Source organism: Podarcis tiliguerta (genome assembly GCF_965153285.1).
Source record: "Podarcis tiliguerta genome assembly, chromosome: 6".
Classification (NCBI taxonomy): Eukaryota; Metazoa; Chordata; class Lepidosauria; order Squamata; family Lacertidae; genus Podarcis; species Podarcis tiliguerta.
The window spans coordinates 35,480,785-35,501,527 of NC_139539.1; the positions used below are offsets into that span (position 1 = coordinate 35,480,785).

At 45.5% G+C, this 20,743-nt stretch overlaps 1 protein-coding gene across 2 annotated transcripts in view; it reads right to left on the reverse strand.

Annotated features, from left to right (window-relative positions):
- The window catches only part of WNT2B (Wnt family member 2B), a 46,640-nt gene extending 29,009 nt beyond the window's left edge, over positions 1–17,631 (reverse strand). For both annotated transcript variants that reach the window (XR_014512205.1, XM_083444536.1), the window contains exon 1: positions 16,825–17,631. Coding sequence is in view for 1 of the 2 variants with exons in the window: in XM_083444536.1 (XP_083300662.1) it covers positions 16,825–16,973 (149 nt within the window). In the remaining variant the exon portion in view is untranslated. The remainder of the gene's footprint in view (positions 1–16,824) is intronic.
- Positions 17,632–20,743: the final 3,112 nt, after the last annotated feature.

Genomic DNA, 20,743 nt, shown 5'->3' on the forward strand with positions numbered 1-20,743 from the left:
TACTAACGATAGTGACACATTGTGTCAGCCCTGTTTCAGGTAAGCTTAAAGGTGCCTTCTTGGTTGCCTGGAACAAGATGATAATTTACCCCTCTTCAAAATGTAAGTCAGAATTTTATAATTTATTCCTTTCAAAATGTCCGTATTGTTGTTTGCCTGTGTTGGGACTGAAGGTTGACTGCTGGTAATATTTAGCAGGTCCATAGTTTGGCTTACTCCCCACAGTATCATTTGGAAGAAATGCTAAACATGTAATCCCTTCGCGGCTCAACAGTGGATACCATCACAGCTTTCTCAATTGAATTAGAATTTCAGAGTGAAGCCTGAGTTATAGATATACAGGATGTTTTTCTAAGGGGTGGGGGAGTGGGGAGAGGGGGTAGGTGGGTGTATGAATGGGTTGGCAGTTGGTTATTTAAAGACTACACTTTAGATGTGTAGCATGGGATGTTGTCTGACTCATTAAGCACAATGCATTACGGTACATGATACTGTATTCTGCAAAGCTCAGGAGCCACCTGTCATTTGTGACTTGGATACAAGTTCCTGTGATGGGTGAGTCTGACAGTTTTGGTTTCTGTCACTTCCCCCCCTCCCCAATCTTAAATTCAGTCGTGCACATTTCTATATAGTTTTGTTATATATTTTAAAGGCTTCATGAAAATTCATCAGCATTTGAGTGTGAATTTCTCCTAATGTGCACATTCTGCCTGATATACACATTTTTGCAATCGAAAATTAACATTTTTGCACATTCATTTCATTAATATGTGCATTTTTTTATCCACACTTTGGTATGTCCATTTCTGTAAAACTTATTTGGTTGTAAAACAGCATGGCACCATTTGGACATGCATGAATTTTGAAGGATGTCTATGTTTCAGTTCATGTATTATTTTAGGACATGCAAATTAGGTAGATTCACCGTTCCATGCAAACTGAAACAAATTTGTCCCACAACTCTACCTGAGATCAATGCTGCCCTTTAGTATTTTCACATCTCAGGCAACAAGCCAAAACTGACTTTCCCACAATCCACTCAGGATTTTTAATGTATAAAATAGTATACAAAATGAGGGTAGTGATTACACCTTTAAAGAAAGGGGCATGCCATTTTATTTTTTATACATTTATATACCACTTAATAATAATATAAAATTTAGCAGTTTTATGTAAAATAGTATAAATACATTCAGGGAGTGTGATAAAGCATACCTTAAAAACAGTACCTAACATAAAAACATCAAAATATAGATAAAATCGGTAGTTTCAAAATCTGTTTTTATAGTATTTAGTACACACACAAAACAGTACAGTAAAATTGCCTGCCTGATAGAAATAGGCAGGAAGTCACAGAAAATAGATGTTGCCATGCTAAAAAACAAGTATGGTGCTTGGTCCTTTTCAGTGTGGCATTATTCCACTCCTTTAGCCTTGCTAAGGCTTCTCCAAGAAGTGCAAAGGGAGTGTCAACTTTTTATGTGCCCACATTGCACATGGATACTGAAGCCTTTCCCCTCCGCTTTGTTCAATGACTTCAAAGTTGACATGAGGCCTCTTTGGCCAGACAGGGGAGAATTGTGGAAAAGACCCAAGCAATTGCTAGGCAATGGGCCACATATTTTTCTCAGTTTCCCCGTCTGCTGATCTGGAAAGGGCATCGTGCTATCTTGACAGTGGTGCAGTCTTGGGCAGCTGTTTGGGACACTCAGCTGCCAGTGCTGGCTTGTCTAGAGGAAAGGCTTGGTGTACTTTGCACTCTGCAGCAGATCCAGCTACAGGCTGCATGCCCTTTTTTGAAAAAACCATATTTTCAGCCATCGATATCAGTTTTGCAATGGGTTGCAAAGCACCCTGGAATGCAAAGTGTTGCATAAAAGCAAGATTTTTTTTCTTTTTAAAAAAGGAATATTATTATAAACTCTTACTACTTCGTTAAACCCTGTTGGAAATGAGGTTATCCTGGCCTGTTAAAATAAGTTGACGCTGTGGAATGATTAATAGTCTTCATTTCCTCACGTACAGTCACAGTACTGAATTGACACCATTGGTCACACACAGCTACCTCTTATCCCGACTTCATTTTGGTGGCTTTATTTTTATTTCCCTGTCCTCATTCTATAATAATTTTAAACATATTTTGGGCAATGTACTTTCATACCACTGAAAGCACTCCAAATCAGCCCATCAATGGATTTCCTCCACATGTATGTTGTGGGTATTCTATAACAACATACAGGATGCATGGGGTTGGGATGGATATGGGAGGCTGTTAATTTCCAAAGGAGAGATGTTGAGGTTTAAATTTCCTAGAAGCCATTATCTTCAGACCTGCTTCCTATTTTCAGCCACCTAAGGATTAAGACACTCTGTACATCCTTAGAGACATTCTGGCCTCCCTTTCACTTCTTTTATTGAAACAAGCCAGCTTCATAACCTATGCCAGGGTTCAGCAAACTTTTTCAGCAGGGGGCCGGTCCACTGTCCCTCAGACCTTGTGGGGGACCGGACTATATTTTGAAGAGGGGGAAAAAATGAACGAATTCCTATGCACCACAAATAACCCAGAGATCCATTTTAAATAAAAGCACACATTCTACTCATGCAAAAACACACTGATTCCTGGACCGTCCGCAGGCCGGATTTAGAAGGCGATTGGGCCGGATCTGGGCCCCTGGCCTTAGTTTGTCTACCCATGACCTATGCTTTGAAGTTGTCTTGTTTTGTACAAACCACTGTTAGTATTAACCAGAGTGTTGGGTTTAATTAATCACATGACAAACTCTGGTTAATTAAAATAAAGGTTTTTTTGGGGTGATTTCCAAATTCAGCCTATGTGTTCCACTGCCAAAACTCAACACGAGTTCTGTGTTCTACAGCCGATCCATGATGAGATCAGGCTCATCATGAAGTTCATGAACTTTGGGTGTGAGCCCCATTATCTTTAAAGTCTAGACCAATTTGGAAACCTCCACATACCAATCTGTGCCATTGCAGCACATATTTGTGAAAGGTGCCACAGGGGCCAGGAATGTAAAGTGCAGGAAAGTAGATTTAGATTGGTTGTATAATGCTAGCAAGTTTTTGCCAGAGTCATAAAATGAATGACCTTCACATTGTCTTATTTTATGTTTCCTCTGAAAAGCAAATGCCTGCAGAAGAACTATAATTGCGGAAGGCTCTTAATGCTTGCAATTTTAAATGACCAGTTGGCTCCAAGAAAAGATATTTGCTTAGTTTAGGCTGTGACAAAGCACAATCTTTGCATGCACAATGGCCCAGGTTCAATCCCTGGCATCTTCCGGTAAAAGGACCGGCTTACTAGGTGATAGGAAATATCTCTGCTACAAAAGAAACCTACAAAACTATTTAGAAAAGTAGTCCAATGAGGACTAAGTATGCTCAGTGGTCATGGGATGCTGACTGACAGATAGTTGGGGGTGAAAAGACTAGGGGGGGAAAGTTGTTGTTGGTAGATAAGAGGGGAAGTGGCTGGAATCCTGAAGAGGGAGAATGCAACACTGCAGCACTTTTGTTGCAGATCCAATTCAACCCAAGAAATTCTAGGTTTTGTCTGAAATACTGGGCTGTATGCGGGTGGCGCTGTGGGTTAAACCACAGAGCCTAGGACTTGCCGATGAGCAGGTCGGAGGTTCGAATCCCCGCGGTTCGAATCCCCGTGACGGGGTGAGCTCCCGTTGCTCGGTCCCTGCTCCTGCCAACCTAGCAGTTCAAAAGCACGTCAAAGTGCAAGTAGATAAATAGGTACTGCTCTGAAGGGGAGGTAAACGGTGTTTCTGTGCGCTGCTCTAGTTTGCCAGAAGCGGCTTAGCCATGCTGGCCACATGACTCGGAAGCTGTACGCCAGCTCCCTCAGCCAATAAAGTGAGATGAGCGCCGCAACCCCAGAGTCGGTCATGACTGGACCTAATGGTCAGGGTTCCCTTTACCTTTACCTTATCCAAGTATATACTTGCAGATTCAATACAGTGACTGAAATCCGCTCCCTGCTCTCCTTCGCCATGCTCCTCCTTTCTGCTCTGAGCTTTCCTCCAATGCTCCAGTGTAGATTTGGAGGCGTACAGGTTGGAGGAGAAGGAAGGGAAGTTCATTGCACTCACAGAAGTCTTTATGCACATGCAAGTATGGCATTGGGTGCCTCTGACAGTTTTGTATTATCTGTGTCCTAGTCAACGACTACCCACACATAGCTGCCCTTACTGCTATCACTTTCCCCCCTTCAGTCAGTTGCTTGGAATGCCTCTGCTAACTGAAGATTCACTTTCATTGCTGTGCTGGTACCCTCTTCAAAATTCTGTTTCTGTACTAATTCCATGTTTAAGCCTGACTGCTCCTCCATCACTGGCATTAGCTATTTTCCCCCAGCTTGCCCTCATCTGTGAGAGACTCCCCACCTGTCTTTTATACTTCTGCATCAAAAGCTATTTCTTCTGCTAAAAGGTAGGATACAGCAGGAAAGCAATTTCAACAACACACACACACTTCTATCTCTGGCGACATCAAAAGGCGGCCTTGACAATGGGGTAGCAAATAAATAGAGGAATAAAAACCCTAAAGGTGTGGAAGCATTGAGGCCAGTAAAAGAGAACTTTCATGGGATTTCAGTCACAAGAATCTGTACCTCAAGATTTAGTTGAAATCATCAAATATGACGGTAATAGTTTCCAAAAAAAGGAAAGGGAAAAGGAAATTGTAGAATAGACATAACATGACTATGGCATCTGCACAGCATTTATATAAACACAGGGAAACTAATATTCATTGCATGAACAATGATGAGATGCAAATTACATGCAGCCCTAGAAGCCAAAGACATACTTCTAAAGTTCTCAACCCCTGTTTTGAGGGGGGAACTCTCCAATGAATGAAACATGAACCAGAGAATATAATTAGATGAAATAATTGTGAACAGAACAAACCCATCTGCTCTCAAACTTGGGGTGGGGTGGGGGGAATTCTAGAACTATAACAGCACAATCCTATACATGTTACTCAGAACTAAAACCATTGATTCAATAAGACTTACTCTCAGTTAAGTGAGTATGCAAATGAGAAAATATTTAATGTGGTGACAGCTTCACTGGAGATTTTAATACTGCCACTAGTTTGGTGGTTTTCAGCTCAAGCCCTGCAGAACATTTACTTTTATCAATTTGGGATGTCTGAGGTAGAAGCTGTTGGGGCATTGTACCTTTCGATATTTATTAGCTTCTATTTCCATCTAGTGTGTCTTTGTCTCTCCATATTAAGAATTAACATATGAACCAAACTATGACAATTTGCTGAAAGTGAACTTGAATTTGTATACTCATTTGATCCATGTTGGCATCAGTCATCTTCTTCATCCATGGCAGACTGTCCAGTGTTTGTTGCTGGGTCAAGCAGTGAGCAAGCTGAAAGCTGCAGCCCAGCATTCTCACACTGCTGTAAAGATATATCTCTTGGATTACATGTGGCTTCATTAGCACCCTTAAACCATGATTGCTGGCCTTGTTTACATATTGCAGATTGCATACTGGTTTCACAATGTGTTAGCATTTAATTTGCTACTCTTGTACGCATCATGTAACTAATTATTCACATGATGAGCCAATTCACACATGCATTAGTTATGGAGCTTAGAGTCTGAGACTGAGTCACACTCCTTTCCTGCTTCTGATGCAATGTCAGATACTAGAGAGAAACACAAACCATTAACCCTGGATCCAAGAGTCCCCTTCTGGACACTGTTATCTGATAGACCAGAGTTCTGAAAACGAAGGCCTATGAAACCCCTCACAGCTATGGGATGTGGAAATCTGCACTGAAACACAGAGTAGCTATGGTCTCTACCAATCCTTGCTTGCAAATATGCTTGTGCTTCCTCCCCAAATCATCTTCTGGAATGGAATCTGAGCAAACCCAGACAACATATTTTTGAGGTAGGATGCAGACAGAAGTAGAAGAAGCCAAAACCTAGACAATGAGGCCAAGACACTTTCAACAGCTTCCAAAAATGAAAAAGACAAAAGGAAAATGGGAACATATAAGAAACATCAGAGGGAATAATAACAACACTTAACATTTGTACTACATGGTGAAGAGTTCAAAGCAAGTGATCTGGTTCTAATCCTTATAACAGGCTGGGCTGAGGAACCTTTGGCCCTCCAGATGTTGCTGGACTCCAATTCCTATCAGGCCTGGCCAGGGATGAAGGAAGATGTAGTCCAGCAGCATCTGGAAGGCCTTACAACAACTCTTCAAGGCAACTCTGTACTGTTTCCATATTGCAAGTTGCATGAGAGAAATGAATCTAAGAGAGAGCGATTTGCCTAAGACTACCCAGTGAGTTCATGGCAGAGATGTTATTTGAAGCAGGGTCTTCCTGGTTTGTAACTCAGTCTTTTATCCAGAAAGGTAGCAGGAGAGGGATAAACAGCAGGGAGGAGTTAGAAGAATGGGAGGAGTCTAGGGGAAATGGACTCAAAAGAAGGAGACAACCTGACGAGTTGTGTGTGTGTGTGTGTGTTAATGAAAACCCAGATGGGATCAAGTTGACATTGTGAACCCCCATACCTTCAGAAAGGAAGGAGAGAACCTGCAGCTTGAAGTGAGAAGGAAGGAAAACTCACTTGCACAGAATCTCTCTTAACTGAAAGGAGGAAATAAATAAATCACAATCTGATTGTCCTCGCTGGAGATGTTACACCTGGAAGAAGTAGATCCTGTGCATTTCTACAGACACCATATGCAAGCGGTGGGAACCTCTGTAACCCCCCAGGTCTTGGGACTTGTCCCAGGCCACTCCCCTCAATACTCCCACTCTGTGGCCTCCTTGAGTGCTTTTGCCTGCCTGGAATGTGTCCTTGAATTTCTTGTTTGCCTGGATGGAGGATGTGTGTGTGTGGGGGTGTATGTAGAAGCTTCTGACTTCTGACTGTACAAAGGTCTCTGGCTCCACCCACCACTGACAGATGGCATCCAGAAGGTTGCCTATGAGGGAATGGGGTCTTCATGCTGAAAAATGTTCCCCATCCTTACTTTGTATCAAGTGGAAGGGGGTTCTGTGGCTGAAATATTGCCCTCACTCATGCACACACTGAGTAGATCTATAGAATATATTTGATGCACATGCAGTGCACATGACTTCCCCCCAAAGAATCCTGGGAATTGTAGGTTGTTAAGGTTATGGGGAAAGGTAACTGAAAACTACAGTTCCTAGGATTCTTTGGGGGAAGTCATGTGCTTAAAAAGTGTGGTGAATATGCTTTGTATGTTATAGTGTGGATCTGTCCTCATTCTCTTTCCCTCCTTGCTGCAAGCAGACCTACCAAATAGATTTAAAAATCTCCCTCTCCACGTTTATGGAGAAGCGATATCAAAATGGGAACTTGGACGTCTGACCTGTTCTGATGCTGGATGGTGTGTGTGTGTGTGTGTGTGTGTGTGTGTGTATGACTACTTTAGAAACAGCAGCTTCAGTTAAACAGATTAGCTAATGGTGCATGTGAACGAGAGTTTACAAGAGGCGGGGAAATGTGTCTGTGTGGCTTTTTGCGTGTGGTGTCAGTGTGTTGCAAACACATGTGCTTGTGTACAGTTCGCTTAAACTCAACTTCCAGCTTTAAAATGGAATCCCGCTCTCTGACTGCTAACCCCATCTCAGCAATGAGTAAACTCTACTTAGATATTTACACCAAGATTGTTTATTGCACCGATTATGTTTAGAAGCCACATGCCTCTAATCCGCTCCAAATAGCTCTGAAGCAAGGCTGGTGGCCAAGGTTTAGGGCCAGATCCTGAGTGTGTCTCTTGGCTGGTTTGAACATATGCTGCTGTTTCAACTCCAACTCCCTCAATATTGGCCCCTCTGATCAGTGTGGTGTAGTGGTTAGAGTGCTGGACTTGGGAGACCTGGGTTCAAGTCCCCATTCAGCCATGAATTTCACTGGGTGATTGTGGTCCAGTCACCATCTCTCAGTCTAACCTATCTCAAAGTGTTCTTGTGGGGATAAAAATGGGGGAAACTGAGAACTATGTATATACAACCTTGAGCTCCTTGGTGGAAAGCAGGTTTATAATTGTAATGAATAAATAAAAATATATGCAGTGGGTAGTTACAAGGGAAAGTAGAGGATTCCTCAGGCATAAGATTCCACAGACCTCTGGACTGAGGCCTGCTTTCCAAGCCTGGGAGGCTGCCTTTGGTGAGACAATGCAGGCTGTGCTGGCCCTACCATGAGGCAAAATGTGGTATCTGCTTCAAGCAACAACTTTTTGGGTGCTGTTCAAAGGGTGTCAGTTACTGGCAGCCTCTTACTCAGTGTTGCCTGGGAATTCTAATAAACAAAAAATCAGAGCAGTTTTGAAATCCATAGTTAAAATCAGTGGTTTTAAAATATTCATTCCCCCAGCTTCATCCAAAATGGTGTCCAGTTGTATCCAAATATAGACTAAACCACTCTTTGATCTCAGGAACCATCAAGAAAAAGAAAACATTTCATGTTTTGAGATAGTGCCGGTGGGCACTGGTTAACCATGATGATGATCGATTACATACCCTGTATGGGAGGTATTCAGCTAAATTTCACTCAGTGTAGACCCATTGAAATTAATGGACCTAACTTAATCATGTCCATTAACCTCAGTGAATTCACTCAGTGTAAAACTTTGTTGACTATCATGCTATGGATTTTACAACTTGGGAATAAAAATGTCTTGGGCCAGTCCTGCTATCTGTCTGCGTTGCTGCAACAGTTAGTTAACTGGCAAAGTAAGGCTGGAGCTCTGGGAGGCTTGACAGATACTTGCTGTCTGAGAGAAGTTTTATGAGAATGCTTTGGATGGGTTGGAGAAGGCAAAGACTGAATTTATTTATGCCCCAATTTATTTTTTTATTTAGGAATGTATTATTGTTTTTTTGCAATGCAAGCCTTTGTTGTTTTGGTTTATTTTAATTAATAAAACATGATGATTCCCCCCCTCCCCCAAGAGATGTGTATGTAAATGGATTTTGCATCCAAGCTTGGACTCACAGAGGGACTATAGTCACAGTGGATCACCTGTGCTGTAAATTCAGGAGGATTTGCTTCCAGTTAAGCGTGTGTAGGATTATGGGCTAACAACACAATCCTATGCATACTTGCTCTGAAATAAGTATCACTGAGTTCAATGAGACTACTTCTAGGTAAGTGTGTATAGCAGCAGGGATCTTGTTCCATCAGAAGGAAGTATTGATATCAGAGATTCCAACAAAGTTCCATTTGAGAATCTGGTCTTTGATCAAGGAATATTTGTAAGGCATTATAAATGTCATCTCTATATAGACCACTCTCTTTCCGTCGAGTAATCACAGTATTCAGAAGGCTGTGAAGTTCTCCAACCACAACCACAATACTGAGAGAGGATCCCCCAGTTAAAGCTGCTGCAACCACCTTATGGAGCCCATCTGCCACAGTTTTGAGCTTCTGTTGTATTGCAAATAACATTTATTTAGAGTTACAAGTTTTTTATATACACATCCATTTGCAAACCACCATGCTGGTGTTCCAAGAATTCCTGGGGGCTGGTTTGTGAAGCAATCTGTGCTGTCCCTGACATCACTGAAAATTCATAACTCCTTACTGTTTAGAAGAAGCATTTGGTTGAGAATTCCTTTTCAAGCACAGCAGAGAGCAGAACTGACTCGATACTTTCTATGATTCTGCCTCGGGGGAAAATGGCAGGAGAAAACGCTGAGCATTTCCTCTAGGCGCAAGTTTGGAGATCATCCATCTCCCCAAGAATTTGGCAGTCTAGATCAGATAATATGCTACCCATTCTTACTGCTACAATATCAGTGATACTGCCTTTCTTTTTAAAGGTCTGAAAGGCTAAGGAAAGAGTTTTGTGGAAGTCACACTCTCCACATAAGAGACCATCTTTGCCCCACTCAGCAGAAGCATTCGTCAATGAGGGTTGAAACACTGAATCCAGCCAGCTAAACAGGGAAAGTGCTGGAAGATTAAAAGGCAAAATGTCAAAAACCAGATAAGTATGAATACAACTGACAGGTCTTCCTCCACCTCTCTGAGGATGGAGTGTGTTTGTGTGTGTAACCTCTGATTATCTGGAGAAGTTGCTGGAGAACCTCAGAAAATATCCTCCTCCATTATTTCACTCCACCTTTTGTATTGATTTGTTGATTTAGTGAAATGTGTCTTATGCTGCCAAGTTGAAGTTGAAGCTCCAGGAGGCTTGAAAGAAAAGTGAAATTTTATAAGAAAGTTTCGGAAGGGTTAGAAAAGGCAAATATTGGATTCATGATGCTCCAATTTATTATTTATGTATGAATTTGTTTGTTTTTAATGCAAGCTTTGGTTGTTTTGTTTTAATTAATAAGAAACATTGTCTTTTCTTTTCTTTTTAAAGTCAAAGTCTTCATAAATGGCAGCTCCAGATTTTGGATCCAAGTTTAGCATCTCCATACATGCTTGCAATATAGCTATATCCCCAAGAGAGGATACTTTGTTGATGAAATATTGTTTGGAAGCAGTTTTAGAAAAGGATGGAAGGCAGAAGAGAAAACAGCCAGGGTACCTGGAATCAAGGGCTCCGAAATCTTCCAACCATTGGTTTGTTTTCTCAAGTACGTCAACTAAAATGTTGTCTCTAAGAATTCACTAAGAACATACAATAAAGAACCTGCCTGGAGTAACTTTAATAAAAAGTTTACATCACAAGGAATATGTTATATTTGTTCTTTGTGAAAGCACCATGTATGTATTAATGACATTAGATATATAACAGTTCAGGCAGTCGTCTGGGATAAAATGAATCAGCTGATTGAGAAAGAAAAGTTATGAAAACACAATAGGTTCTCAGTACCCAGATTTCAATGAACTATAGCTTGAATTCCTAAAAGAGCTATGAATAGAGGGCTTCCACCCCACCTCTGTTCTTTCCTATGTAGGGAAGTCATACAGATATCCACCTGAGCTGAGAGATTTGAAGCTTTTCATTCTTAAAGACCTGATTAGCCTTGTCTCAGTATCTTTGAATGGTGTGTGTTGGGGTGTGTGTGGAATGGGGCAATAAGTAATGAGGTTTTCTGCTGATGACCTGTAACCAAGCAGTTGTATCTATTTTGTGGATGGGAGATATAGAAATCTATGAACTGGTTTGTTAGCCAGTGTGGTGTGCTGGTTAGAGTGTCAGACTACGATCTGGGAGACCAGGATTCAATCCCCACTTGGCCATGAAGCTCACTGGGTGGCTTGGGGCCAGTCACCAACTCTCAGCCCAACCTACCTCACAGGATTGTTGTGAAGATAATGGAAGAGGAAGAGAGAACTATTGCGCTCTTTGGAGGAATGGTGGGATATAAATGCAATAATACACACAATAAAATATATGTAGAGATTTGTAAACCATTTTCCTTCACAGGTGACCACAAAGCAGTTTGCATGTAAGAGTCAAACAATATCAGTACCAGTTATAAAATACAATTATGATGTTGACCATAATGCTAATCAATTCAACAATACACAAATGCTAAATGCTAAAAGTGATCCAAACATATTCAAGCAAGTAACATAAGCTTTTAAGAGAACTTTACTCTGTATGAAATCCCATCAGTGTTGCCTCAACTATGCCTCTAGGGTGGAGGCAGTTCAGTAACTGGAATGCAACTGCAGAGAAATCCTTACTCCAAGTCGCCATACATACAAGAGGCTTTACCCATTGGTGGGAAAGTAAGTTGGACTCTGATGTTTACAGTGCAGTCCTATTTTGGGGAGAATGGCCATAACTCAATGGTAGAACATCTGCTTCCTGACATCTCCTTGATGGGGTTGGGAACACTTGCCAGAAATCCTGGAGAGCTGCTAAGCTAGAAGGATCAGTGGTCTGACTGGCCAATAGTTGAAGGCAGCTTCCTAATTTCCTACAATTGCCTATTTAGAAGGAAGTCTCCTCTAGCCTGCAGAGGTAGTTTTGCAGCCCAGTTATAGCAGATGTTTCAGCGATAGCTGCTTCTGAAGACAAGCTAAGAGCATCACCTTCAGATTGGCAAGGTGCTTTTAGTTCTGCGGTGGGGAACCTATAGCCTCATGGGGAAACCACCGTAGCCACAAAGACTTCAGGGGAGGGAAATCTCTGAGGCTGCTATTTCGAGGGGTGGGTGTGGGGCTAGACTTCCTAGATCAGCTGAGTCACTGGGAATTATAGTTGGCCGACGCTCCCTATTAGGTTTCACACCACACAAAAACTGAGAGGGTCGCATCAGAACAGGCATTGCAAAGTTAGAAGCTAGCGCTTTGGGTTGCACGTGGGACTTACTCCTCGGTAAATTTACAGCCTCGGTCTCAACACTTTCCATTCAGGGTGTTGGAAATCGGCTAATATGGTGCATTCCGAACCGTCTTTTAAATTGCCAGAATAAGAATAAGAGAGTATTTGGGGCGCTGCAGCTGCGATTTTCTTCTTTGTGTTAAATGTATGGCCTTCACACTTCAGGATGGATTTTGGAATTGTCTCGTGGCCCGATCTTGCATTCCAGTGTCCTCTCACCCAAATCCCCTCCTGTGAGTGACGCTACGGATTTCCCTCCTAAATTTTGCAGCACTGCCTTAAACACCGTTTGGGTTTCAGAATCCAAAAACGGCGCATAGAAGCAGATACAACCCGGAGTCGGATTTCTAAAATCAAAATGTCTCTAGATCATGAAAGAATTAAACAAAAAATATTGCCTATAAATATAAAATAAAGAAACACCCTAATGCAACCCGGTCCTATGGATGCTTTCTCGAGAATAAATATATACCATTTAGCTCAATTCCAGTAAGGCTGCAACCTCTGCACGCTTACCTAGGAGAAAACCCCATTGGACACAGTGGGATTTACTTCTGAGTATAGGACTGCCTTGTTGGACCACTAACCAGATGACTCCAGCTGAATAAAACCTCAGATATATGCTGCAGTTAGGTGTTTATATTCGTTCTGCCTTCAAATCTGCACTCCTATTTATTCAACATTTTGTTTTCCTTGCTAAGTATGTGCTAAGCGCAGATGATTCCAAGGAAGCAAACAGATGTCTTTATTTGGCTCCCATCATCTAACCATCGTAAATGTCTCTCTCTCTCTCTCCCACCCCCTGAATAGGGTATTTATTTGGCATGTCGCTATCGCTGGGAAATGTAGAGCCATCTTGCCTTTATCGCTTAAGGCGAAAGGACCGCGCATCACTGACGGTACTGTACTCTGGAGTTGTGAATGAATGTGTGAACCAGACCCCTGGAAAAGCAGCGTGTTTGGCAAGTTGTGCCTGTCACCAGACACTCAAGCGGCACTCATCGGAACACACACGTGTGAACCGGACCTTGATCTCTGGCAGTGGAAGGTGCATATCTAATTCCACGGAGAAAATCTGGGGTTTGAGAGGGGATGAGGGGCAGTGGTTGGTTGGGCGTCCTGACCTGTTTTGAACACGCAAGTCATCACTTGATGCTGCAGTCATCAAGTGATGAGCATGCACGTGTGAACCCGCTCAACCCTCAGCAAATTGAATAATTTTAATCCCGTGGTCTTTGAGTGTTGTTCTGGAGAGACCTAGGTTCAAATTCCGATTCAACTACGGACCTCAGTGGGTGATCCTGGGCCAGTCACTGTCTCTCTGTCGTCGAGTCCTAACCTACCTAGCGCGCAGGGTTGTTGTGGAAGATAATTAAGAGGGTTGCATGTATCTGTGTGGGGAACAATGGGGGCTCCCCAGGACCGTGGAAGAAGGGCGAGATACGAATGTGAAAAGAAGGAATCAGATGCGCGGAAGTCATCCCTTCATGCTGTGGTCCTCAAGCGACGATTCGGTCCTTGTGAACCTACCCCGCGTCTCCGCAATTGCAGAAACAACCCGATTTCTGCAGCTTCGCACCTGGGAGCAGACTGACAGCTGTTCCCATTTAAGAAGGAGCTCTTGTTTAACTCCCAAGTATGAACAATAAAAACAGTTTTAAATTAAAGCGGCTCTGTCATCAACAAGGCTCAAGTCATGTTTACGCCGGCCTCAGCGGCTCTAACAATAACAGGCTGTAGGCTTGGCTTACGTCGTGGGAGTCAGACCCGCAGCTTGGAAAGGGGCCGCGTTGCCCATCACCGGCCCGGCCCGACGGGAATGTGCCCTTCCGCCTGGAGGAATCGCCCCCACTCCTCCCCGTCGAGGACAATGGTGGCCGGGCCCAATAAAGCGCTCCCTCCAACCCAAGCCCGGGGCGAACTTTAAAGCTGGGCGAGTGAGTGGGCAAGTCGAAATGACAGCAATGGAGCACCACGTCGGGGGAGTAAGAGAGTTCAAGGTAGCTAAGGATGAATAGGAGGGTGAATTAAAACAGACAGACACACAACTCAGGCAGTGAGGAAATAAAGGGCAGTGGCTCCCCATGCCTGACGCAGAGGAACTATCTAGGGACATTTTACAGATCGATTGATGGGATGACTAGAGTTAGATAGCTAACATCCCAGAAATGGGGATGGAAAGGAGTACGAGATGGTGAATCGATAAGGCTGTAATCCAAACACCCATTGTCTTAGGGTCGTCCCCACGGGATGAAACAGTGCTGCGCTGCCAATCAGACATGGTGGGCATTGCGCTGGGACGCCACGTTCAGCTCATTTGGGTCTGGGCAGAGAGACAAGGAGGTTGGGTTAGATGACCCTTTTCCCCTCTTGCCATTCTACGATTCTAAGGCTTTCCTTTCCCAATTAACTCAGCTTTTTCAGAGGCTTTTGCACACACCATACATCTAAAGCACATTGTTTACGCTAAAGAATCCGGGGAACTGTAGCTTACCCTTCGCGGTGTTAAAATTTTCAGCACCCTTAGCAAACCACAGTCCCCAAGATTCTTTGGGGAAAATGACCCCCCCACACACGTTTCTTGCGCACACATTCTAGCTCGATGTAGCAAAGTTACTCTCTGCGCTTTCTTGCATTTCATTTCCCACTTCCTACTCCACCAGGTATATTTATATTCCATTTTACATCTGACGAAGCGGACTTTCTAGCACCTGCAAGGGTGTGAGCCTTTATGGTGCCACGAGAATCTTGACTGAGTCCACAGGCAGGTGGGTAAATAGAGGAGGCCCCATAGAGAAGGAGACGATCGAGAGAAGGAACCCATAGGAGAGCAGCCCATCATAATGCCATGCCCGCGCAACTGCTGTCACTTGCCGGCCAGATAGCTCAGTGGCAAGGTATCTGCCTTGCGTGCGGAAGGTCTCGCTTTCGATCACCCTGCATCGCCAGGTACGCGCTGGAAGGGACCTCCGTCTCTACCCCTCTCTTCCGGCACGTCCCCCCACCCCCGGCAGTTCTCGAAACCTCGGATCTGCCTTAGCTGCTGGAGCAGGCAGGTAGATCCAAGCTAGAACGACAGACTCAGGATCTGACAGCCAGACTGTAGAAAGGCTCCCAGGTTTAGGACGTGGTCTCTGATTTAATGGACGGCGTCGCTTTTGAGACTAAGAGCAGAATGCGTCCAAAGCCCATTGAAACCGAAGCCCATTGATTCCCAAGGGGAGGACGTACAGAATCCGTCCGTTGAAAGAAACGGCCTGGAAGGCTCCCCCGGTGGGACTTACTCCGGAGTAAGGATGGGGCTGCACGCGGGCTTAGTTTAGGCTGGATCGTGCTCTCGTGCGCGTGTTTAAAGCAGGGCATTTGTCGGTGCGCAAGGGGTTTATAGCACCTGCTCTGCAGCCACCTATCCTATGGAGGAGGAGGAGAATAATTCGAATCCTAAAACTTATCTCCGCCTTTCCCAGAGTGGCTTACAATCAAACGATTAAGAAAACAAAGAACTCTATAAAATTACGCGGTGAGCGGGCATTTCCCCATCCCCGTCCTCATCAAATCGCCCCATCAATGAGCAGGATTCCCATCTGACAGCGCCATCCCGTCCGCCTCCCTTCTCGGTTCTGTCCACTGACGCCTCGCACTCCGGCTTCCCGAGCAGCGCAACCGCCCCCACTCCCAATGAATAAACTCCAACTTCTCTAACAAGCCCGCCTGGTTGTTTTATGAAAAACCAGCGCTGCCCTCTGTGCTTGTCCAAAGAAGGAGCCAAGGACAAGCCGAAACCCTTCGAGAGAGAAACTGGACCCCGATATCGCCCCCTCCAAGCTCTGCCCCTCTCGGCACCGCGGGCTTCTCCGGAGCGAGGAGCCCCCATCACCAACTGCGTTGGTGGCGTGTGGGGCTCTCTGGCCTGCTTCTACGTCGAAAGGACGGGGGCCAGGCCATCGGGCACTTCGGGGTAAAAGTCCAGGGACCCACCTAGCAGACCTCAAAAGCTGCAGGACTGGGGCTGACTAAACCTCATTTTGAAAAAAGTGAAATGCTACGCATTAGTACCGTCTGGGTAATAACCTTAAGTAAACCTCTTTGTGAGGTCCGCCTGAAAAGCGGAATATAAATACTATAAGCAATACATATTAAATCCAGAGTTTAAAATGACCCAACGACATCACTGGTAAGTTGTTTGAACAAGCCCCTCTGACTCTCCCGTCTCTTCCCCAACTCCTACAGGTCCTGGCGCTTGCTGCAGCTGCACCGTGTACTTTGCACATGCTCAGGAGCACTGCGTCACCGTGGCACGCTTTGAGAGTTCCAGCCTCGAGCAGCGCGCAGCCCAGAGCAGCGCACCACCAAGCTAATCGGAACCTTGAGCAGCCACCGCTGCTTCGCAGTGCCTTGTTGTTAGACGTCGGGGAGAGACAAGTTTCCTCGCCGGCAGCCGCAGTCTAACCTCGAAGGAGAGCGCGAGCGAGCCCCGGCGTCGGTCCGACTTACCACCAAGAGGAGTCCGCCCGCGGCGTGAGAGTCAGCAGCATCAGGACCAAGGGCAAGCAGAGGCGTGAGGGCGCACGGGGGACCACGGACGCCCGTCGAGTGTCCCCGGGCGCGCAGGCAATCCGAGCCCAGCGGCTGGAGCCCAACATAATTCCCCGACCGAGGGAAGGTAGTCGCGAGAAGGACAAGTCCTCGGGTCTCTACAACAGGGCGCGAAGGAGAAAGCGAGGCTGACGACGACCGGGGCCTGATCGATCCGCTCAGCGCAGCCCAGACCTGGACGGCTGCTGTTGCTATTGCTGCTGCTGCTCTGGGCACGGCTCGGGAAGGCGGCGCCGTCAAACGCCCTGCACCCGCGGGCGGCTGTCCGCTGGCCGGCCGATTCCCTGGCAAGATGCACTGCTGGTTGTGGTCGGGGCTGGAAGAAGCCTTTCGCAAGCAGCCCCATGGACGGGCATCTGCTGGGAAGGGGGATGAGGAGGACACGCCGGAGGGCTGGGCTCGGGGGCAGGCGGGGAAGACGGACACCTCCGGTGGACTCTCATTGGGCAAAAACGCCCCGGCACGAAGGCAAGGCTGGGGCCAGAGCAGGCACAGCCACGCAGTTGGGACGCCTCTTCCTCTCTTCCTCTCACTTTCTGTCCCCCCCACCCCACCCCACCCCCGCACGCCCAGCCTTTCCTTTCTCCCTCCCTCGCTCGCTGAAAGCTCGCTCACCTTTTCCCTCCCAGGCACCACCTGCTGCTGAGAGCCAGAGCCAGAAGAGATCAGAGACGGCGCTGCTGAACTCTCCCTAACTGGGCAATAGGCAGGCGCAGGCAAGCATCCACCTCCCCTCCCCCGGAGGTCCTAGCGCCTCTCCTGTCGCTGCCCATTCAGCCTGCGCTCCTGATCCAAGTCCCCGAGGGAGAAAACAGGCTGGGAGGCTGGAGCTTTTGATACTAGACGTGGGGCTTTGCAGCGGTGTAGCTGGATAATTTTAGATCAGGGATTGAATGGGGCCCCGCCTTGATCCCCTTGCTTTGCTTAGGCTGCTGCTGAGGGGCACCCTGGACTTCTGGCCCGTAATCTTCTCGCCCCCCCCCCCCCGGCCAAGCAAACACGGGAGTAGCCAGAAATCTTAACATCTTCCAGTACATAACTCCTTTCTGCCCTACCCACATCCCTGCCACATAAGCACAGGGCTTGTTTAATACGGAGAGTGTTCACCCCAAGGGTTCAGGGACATAAGCATAGCATACTGTGTCAGATCTTTCCTCCATCTATTTCATTAAGATCTACTGACTGGCAGCAACTGTTCAGGGTTTCAGACAGGCACTGTCTTAACTGTATCTGGAGATATGGGGGATTGAGCCTGCAAAGTTATACCACTGAGCTGTTCAGGTCTCACCACTCATGGTGAAAAGGGGTGGGTGGGTGGAGCACTTACAGGAGTTCCTGGAGAATACCAGTTATCTGGATCTGTTTCAGTCTATCAAGAACAAGACAGGAGGAGTGTAGCTCTGTTTCTGCTTCTCCATCTCCATCTCTCAGCAGCTCTCAATACCATTTGATATCATCCATGAAATTAGTATTGAGGGGTGATGTTTTTCAGTGGTTCTACTCCTACCTGCAAGACCACTCCAAGATTGTGTTTCAGTCTTGTGGTCTCTGCACTGTGGTGCATCACAAGGCACAATCTTATACCAAGTTCTCTATGAAGCCTTTGGGAGCAATCCTTAGTTTGGGGCCAAAGTGTCATTGGTACTCTGATGACACACATCTCTATTTCTTCAGACCACCTGAGTCAGGAGAGTCTGTGCATGATCTGCATCAGCATTATCTGGGTGCAGTTGTGGATTGGATGAAGGCCAGTAAACTGAGTTTGAACCCTGGGAAGACAGAGGCAATGTGTATGGGTAGTTCCTGTGTCTGAGAGATTGGCTAGTAGCCTATTCTAAATGTGGATAAACTCCCTCTGAAACATCATGTTCATAGTTTTGGAGTGCTGCTGGATCGTCACTGGAGGTTGAGGTAGTCTCAATGGCTCAGATTGCCTTCAACCAGCTGCGGTCGATATGCCAACTACTGCCATTCTTTGGTAACTTCAGTATTTCATTATGCAACGTGCTTTATTTGGGGCTACCTGTGGATCTGGTCCAGATACTCTATCTTGTGCCAAATGCCAGGGCTGGTCTGTTGGTGGGGACAGACTACCACCAGCACACAACTTCAGTACTGACAAGCTTGCATTGGCTGCCTGTATTCTCCAGGGTTCAAGGCACATAACAACTTGGGTCCAGGATACCTTAGTATCCTGGTAAAGGTACCCCTGCCCGTACGGGCCAGTCTTGACAGACTCTAGGGTTGTGCGCCCATCTCACTCAAAGAGGCCAAGGGCCAGCGCTGTCCGAAGACAAGCCAGAGCCGCACACGGAAACGCCGTTTACCTTCCCGCTAGTAAGCGGTTCCTATTTATCTACTTGCACCCAGGGGTGCTTTCGAACTGCTAGGTTGGCAGGCGCTGGGACCGAACAGCGGGAGCGCACCCCGCTGCGGGGATTCGAACCGCCGACCTTTCGATCGGCAAGCCCTAGGCACTGAGGCTTTAACCCACAGCGCCACCCGCGTCCCTCCAGGATACCTTAAGGACTGCCTAATCCCTTATACCCCTACCTGATCACTGAGGTCTCCAGGAAAGTTGCTGCTAGAGGTTCCCATGGCCCAGAATGCTGCTTGCTCAGTATTGTGGGCCCATCCTGCTCATCCTGTGGAACTGCCTCCCGGCTTAGATCAGATTGGCCCCCTCCCTGTTGGACTTCAGGTGAAGACCTTTTTATAACTTCAGCCAGCATTTTAAGTAACCCCCCCCAATTTTATTGTTAATTTTAACTTAGTTTTTGTAGCATCATTGTACATTGCTTAGAAACTATGATGTTAACTATATACATTTGAAATGTATATAAATGTAACTTGTTCTAATAAAATAAAGTAATGCATAGCAGTACAGGATAAATTGCCTCCTATCTGCTCATGTGGCTTCCCATAAATTTGTAACGTGGTCCCCATTTTCTTTTTGTCCCTACCTTTGTCCATCCAAAGATGGTTCATGCTGAAGCCACACTGAGTGGTCCTGCTGTGTGAGTTCGAGGGTGAACTCCATCAGTTTTCCAGCAGGCATCTAGTTGGCTACTATGAGAAGATGATGCTGGAATAGATGGGCTTTTGGCCTCATCCAGCAGGCTCTTATGTTCTTATGCAGAAGCCAACTTTATTGAAAAACATGGGGCAGTATCTGACAAAATATTTGCACTTGCGCTAGTGCAATGAGACTTTCCCCCCTTCACTCCTCCATGCCCTGCAAATCTCCAAATCTGCTGGGGGGGGGGGCTGGAGGAAACCCCAGGACAGATTTAGTAGGAGTCCAGGGGGAGGAGAGAGGGAGAACATTCCATTTGCACTATTATTTTCCCATCACTGTACTTCCCAGGCATGGTTTGCTTTTTTTCTACATAATGCTGTATAGGGGAAATGCTATATGTGATGCAAATATTTATCAAGAAATTTTCATGCCTAAATCTAATATTGTCTCCATAGACACATGATGGCTTTCACTGATGCTTACAAGAAGAAAATAGAAAAATCCAAGCATAAGAACCTAAGAAGAGGCTTGCTAGATTAGAGCAAAGATCTGATTTTATGTCTGTCTCTAGCATTTAATTATTTAAAATATATTTTAGGCTCTCCTGTAGGTTCTCTCTGGGTGACTTAAAAATTACAATTCCAGATATAAAACCAAATGGACATAGGTTTCATGGAGCCAAATTTCATAGGGTAATGATCACAAGTTAATATACACATTTTTACAAAGCAATTTTCCCATATCAAATGCATGTTTAATGTTATTTTCCCGACTAGATGCATATTCATGCATACATCA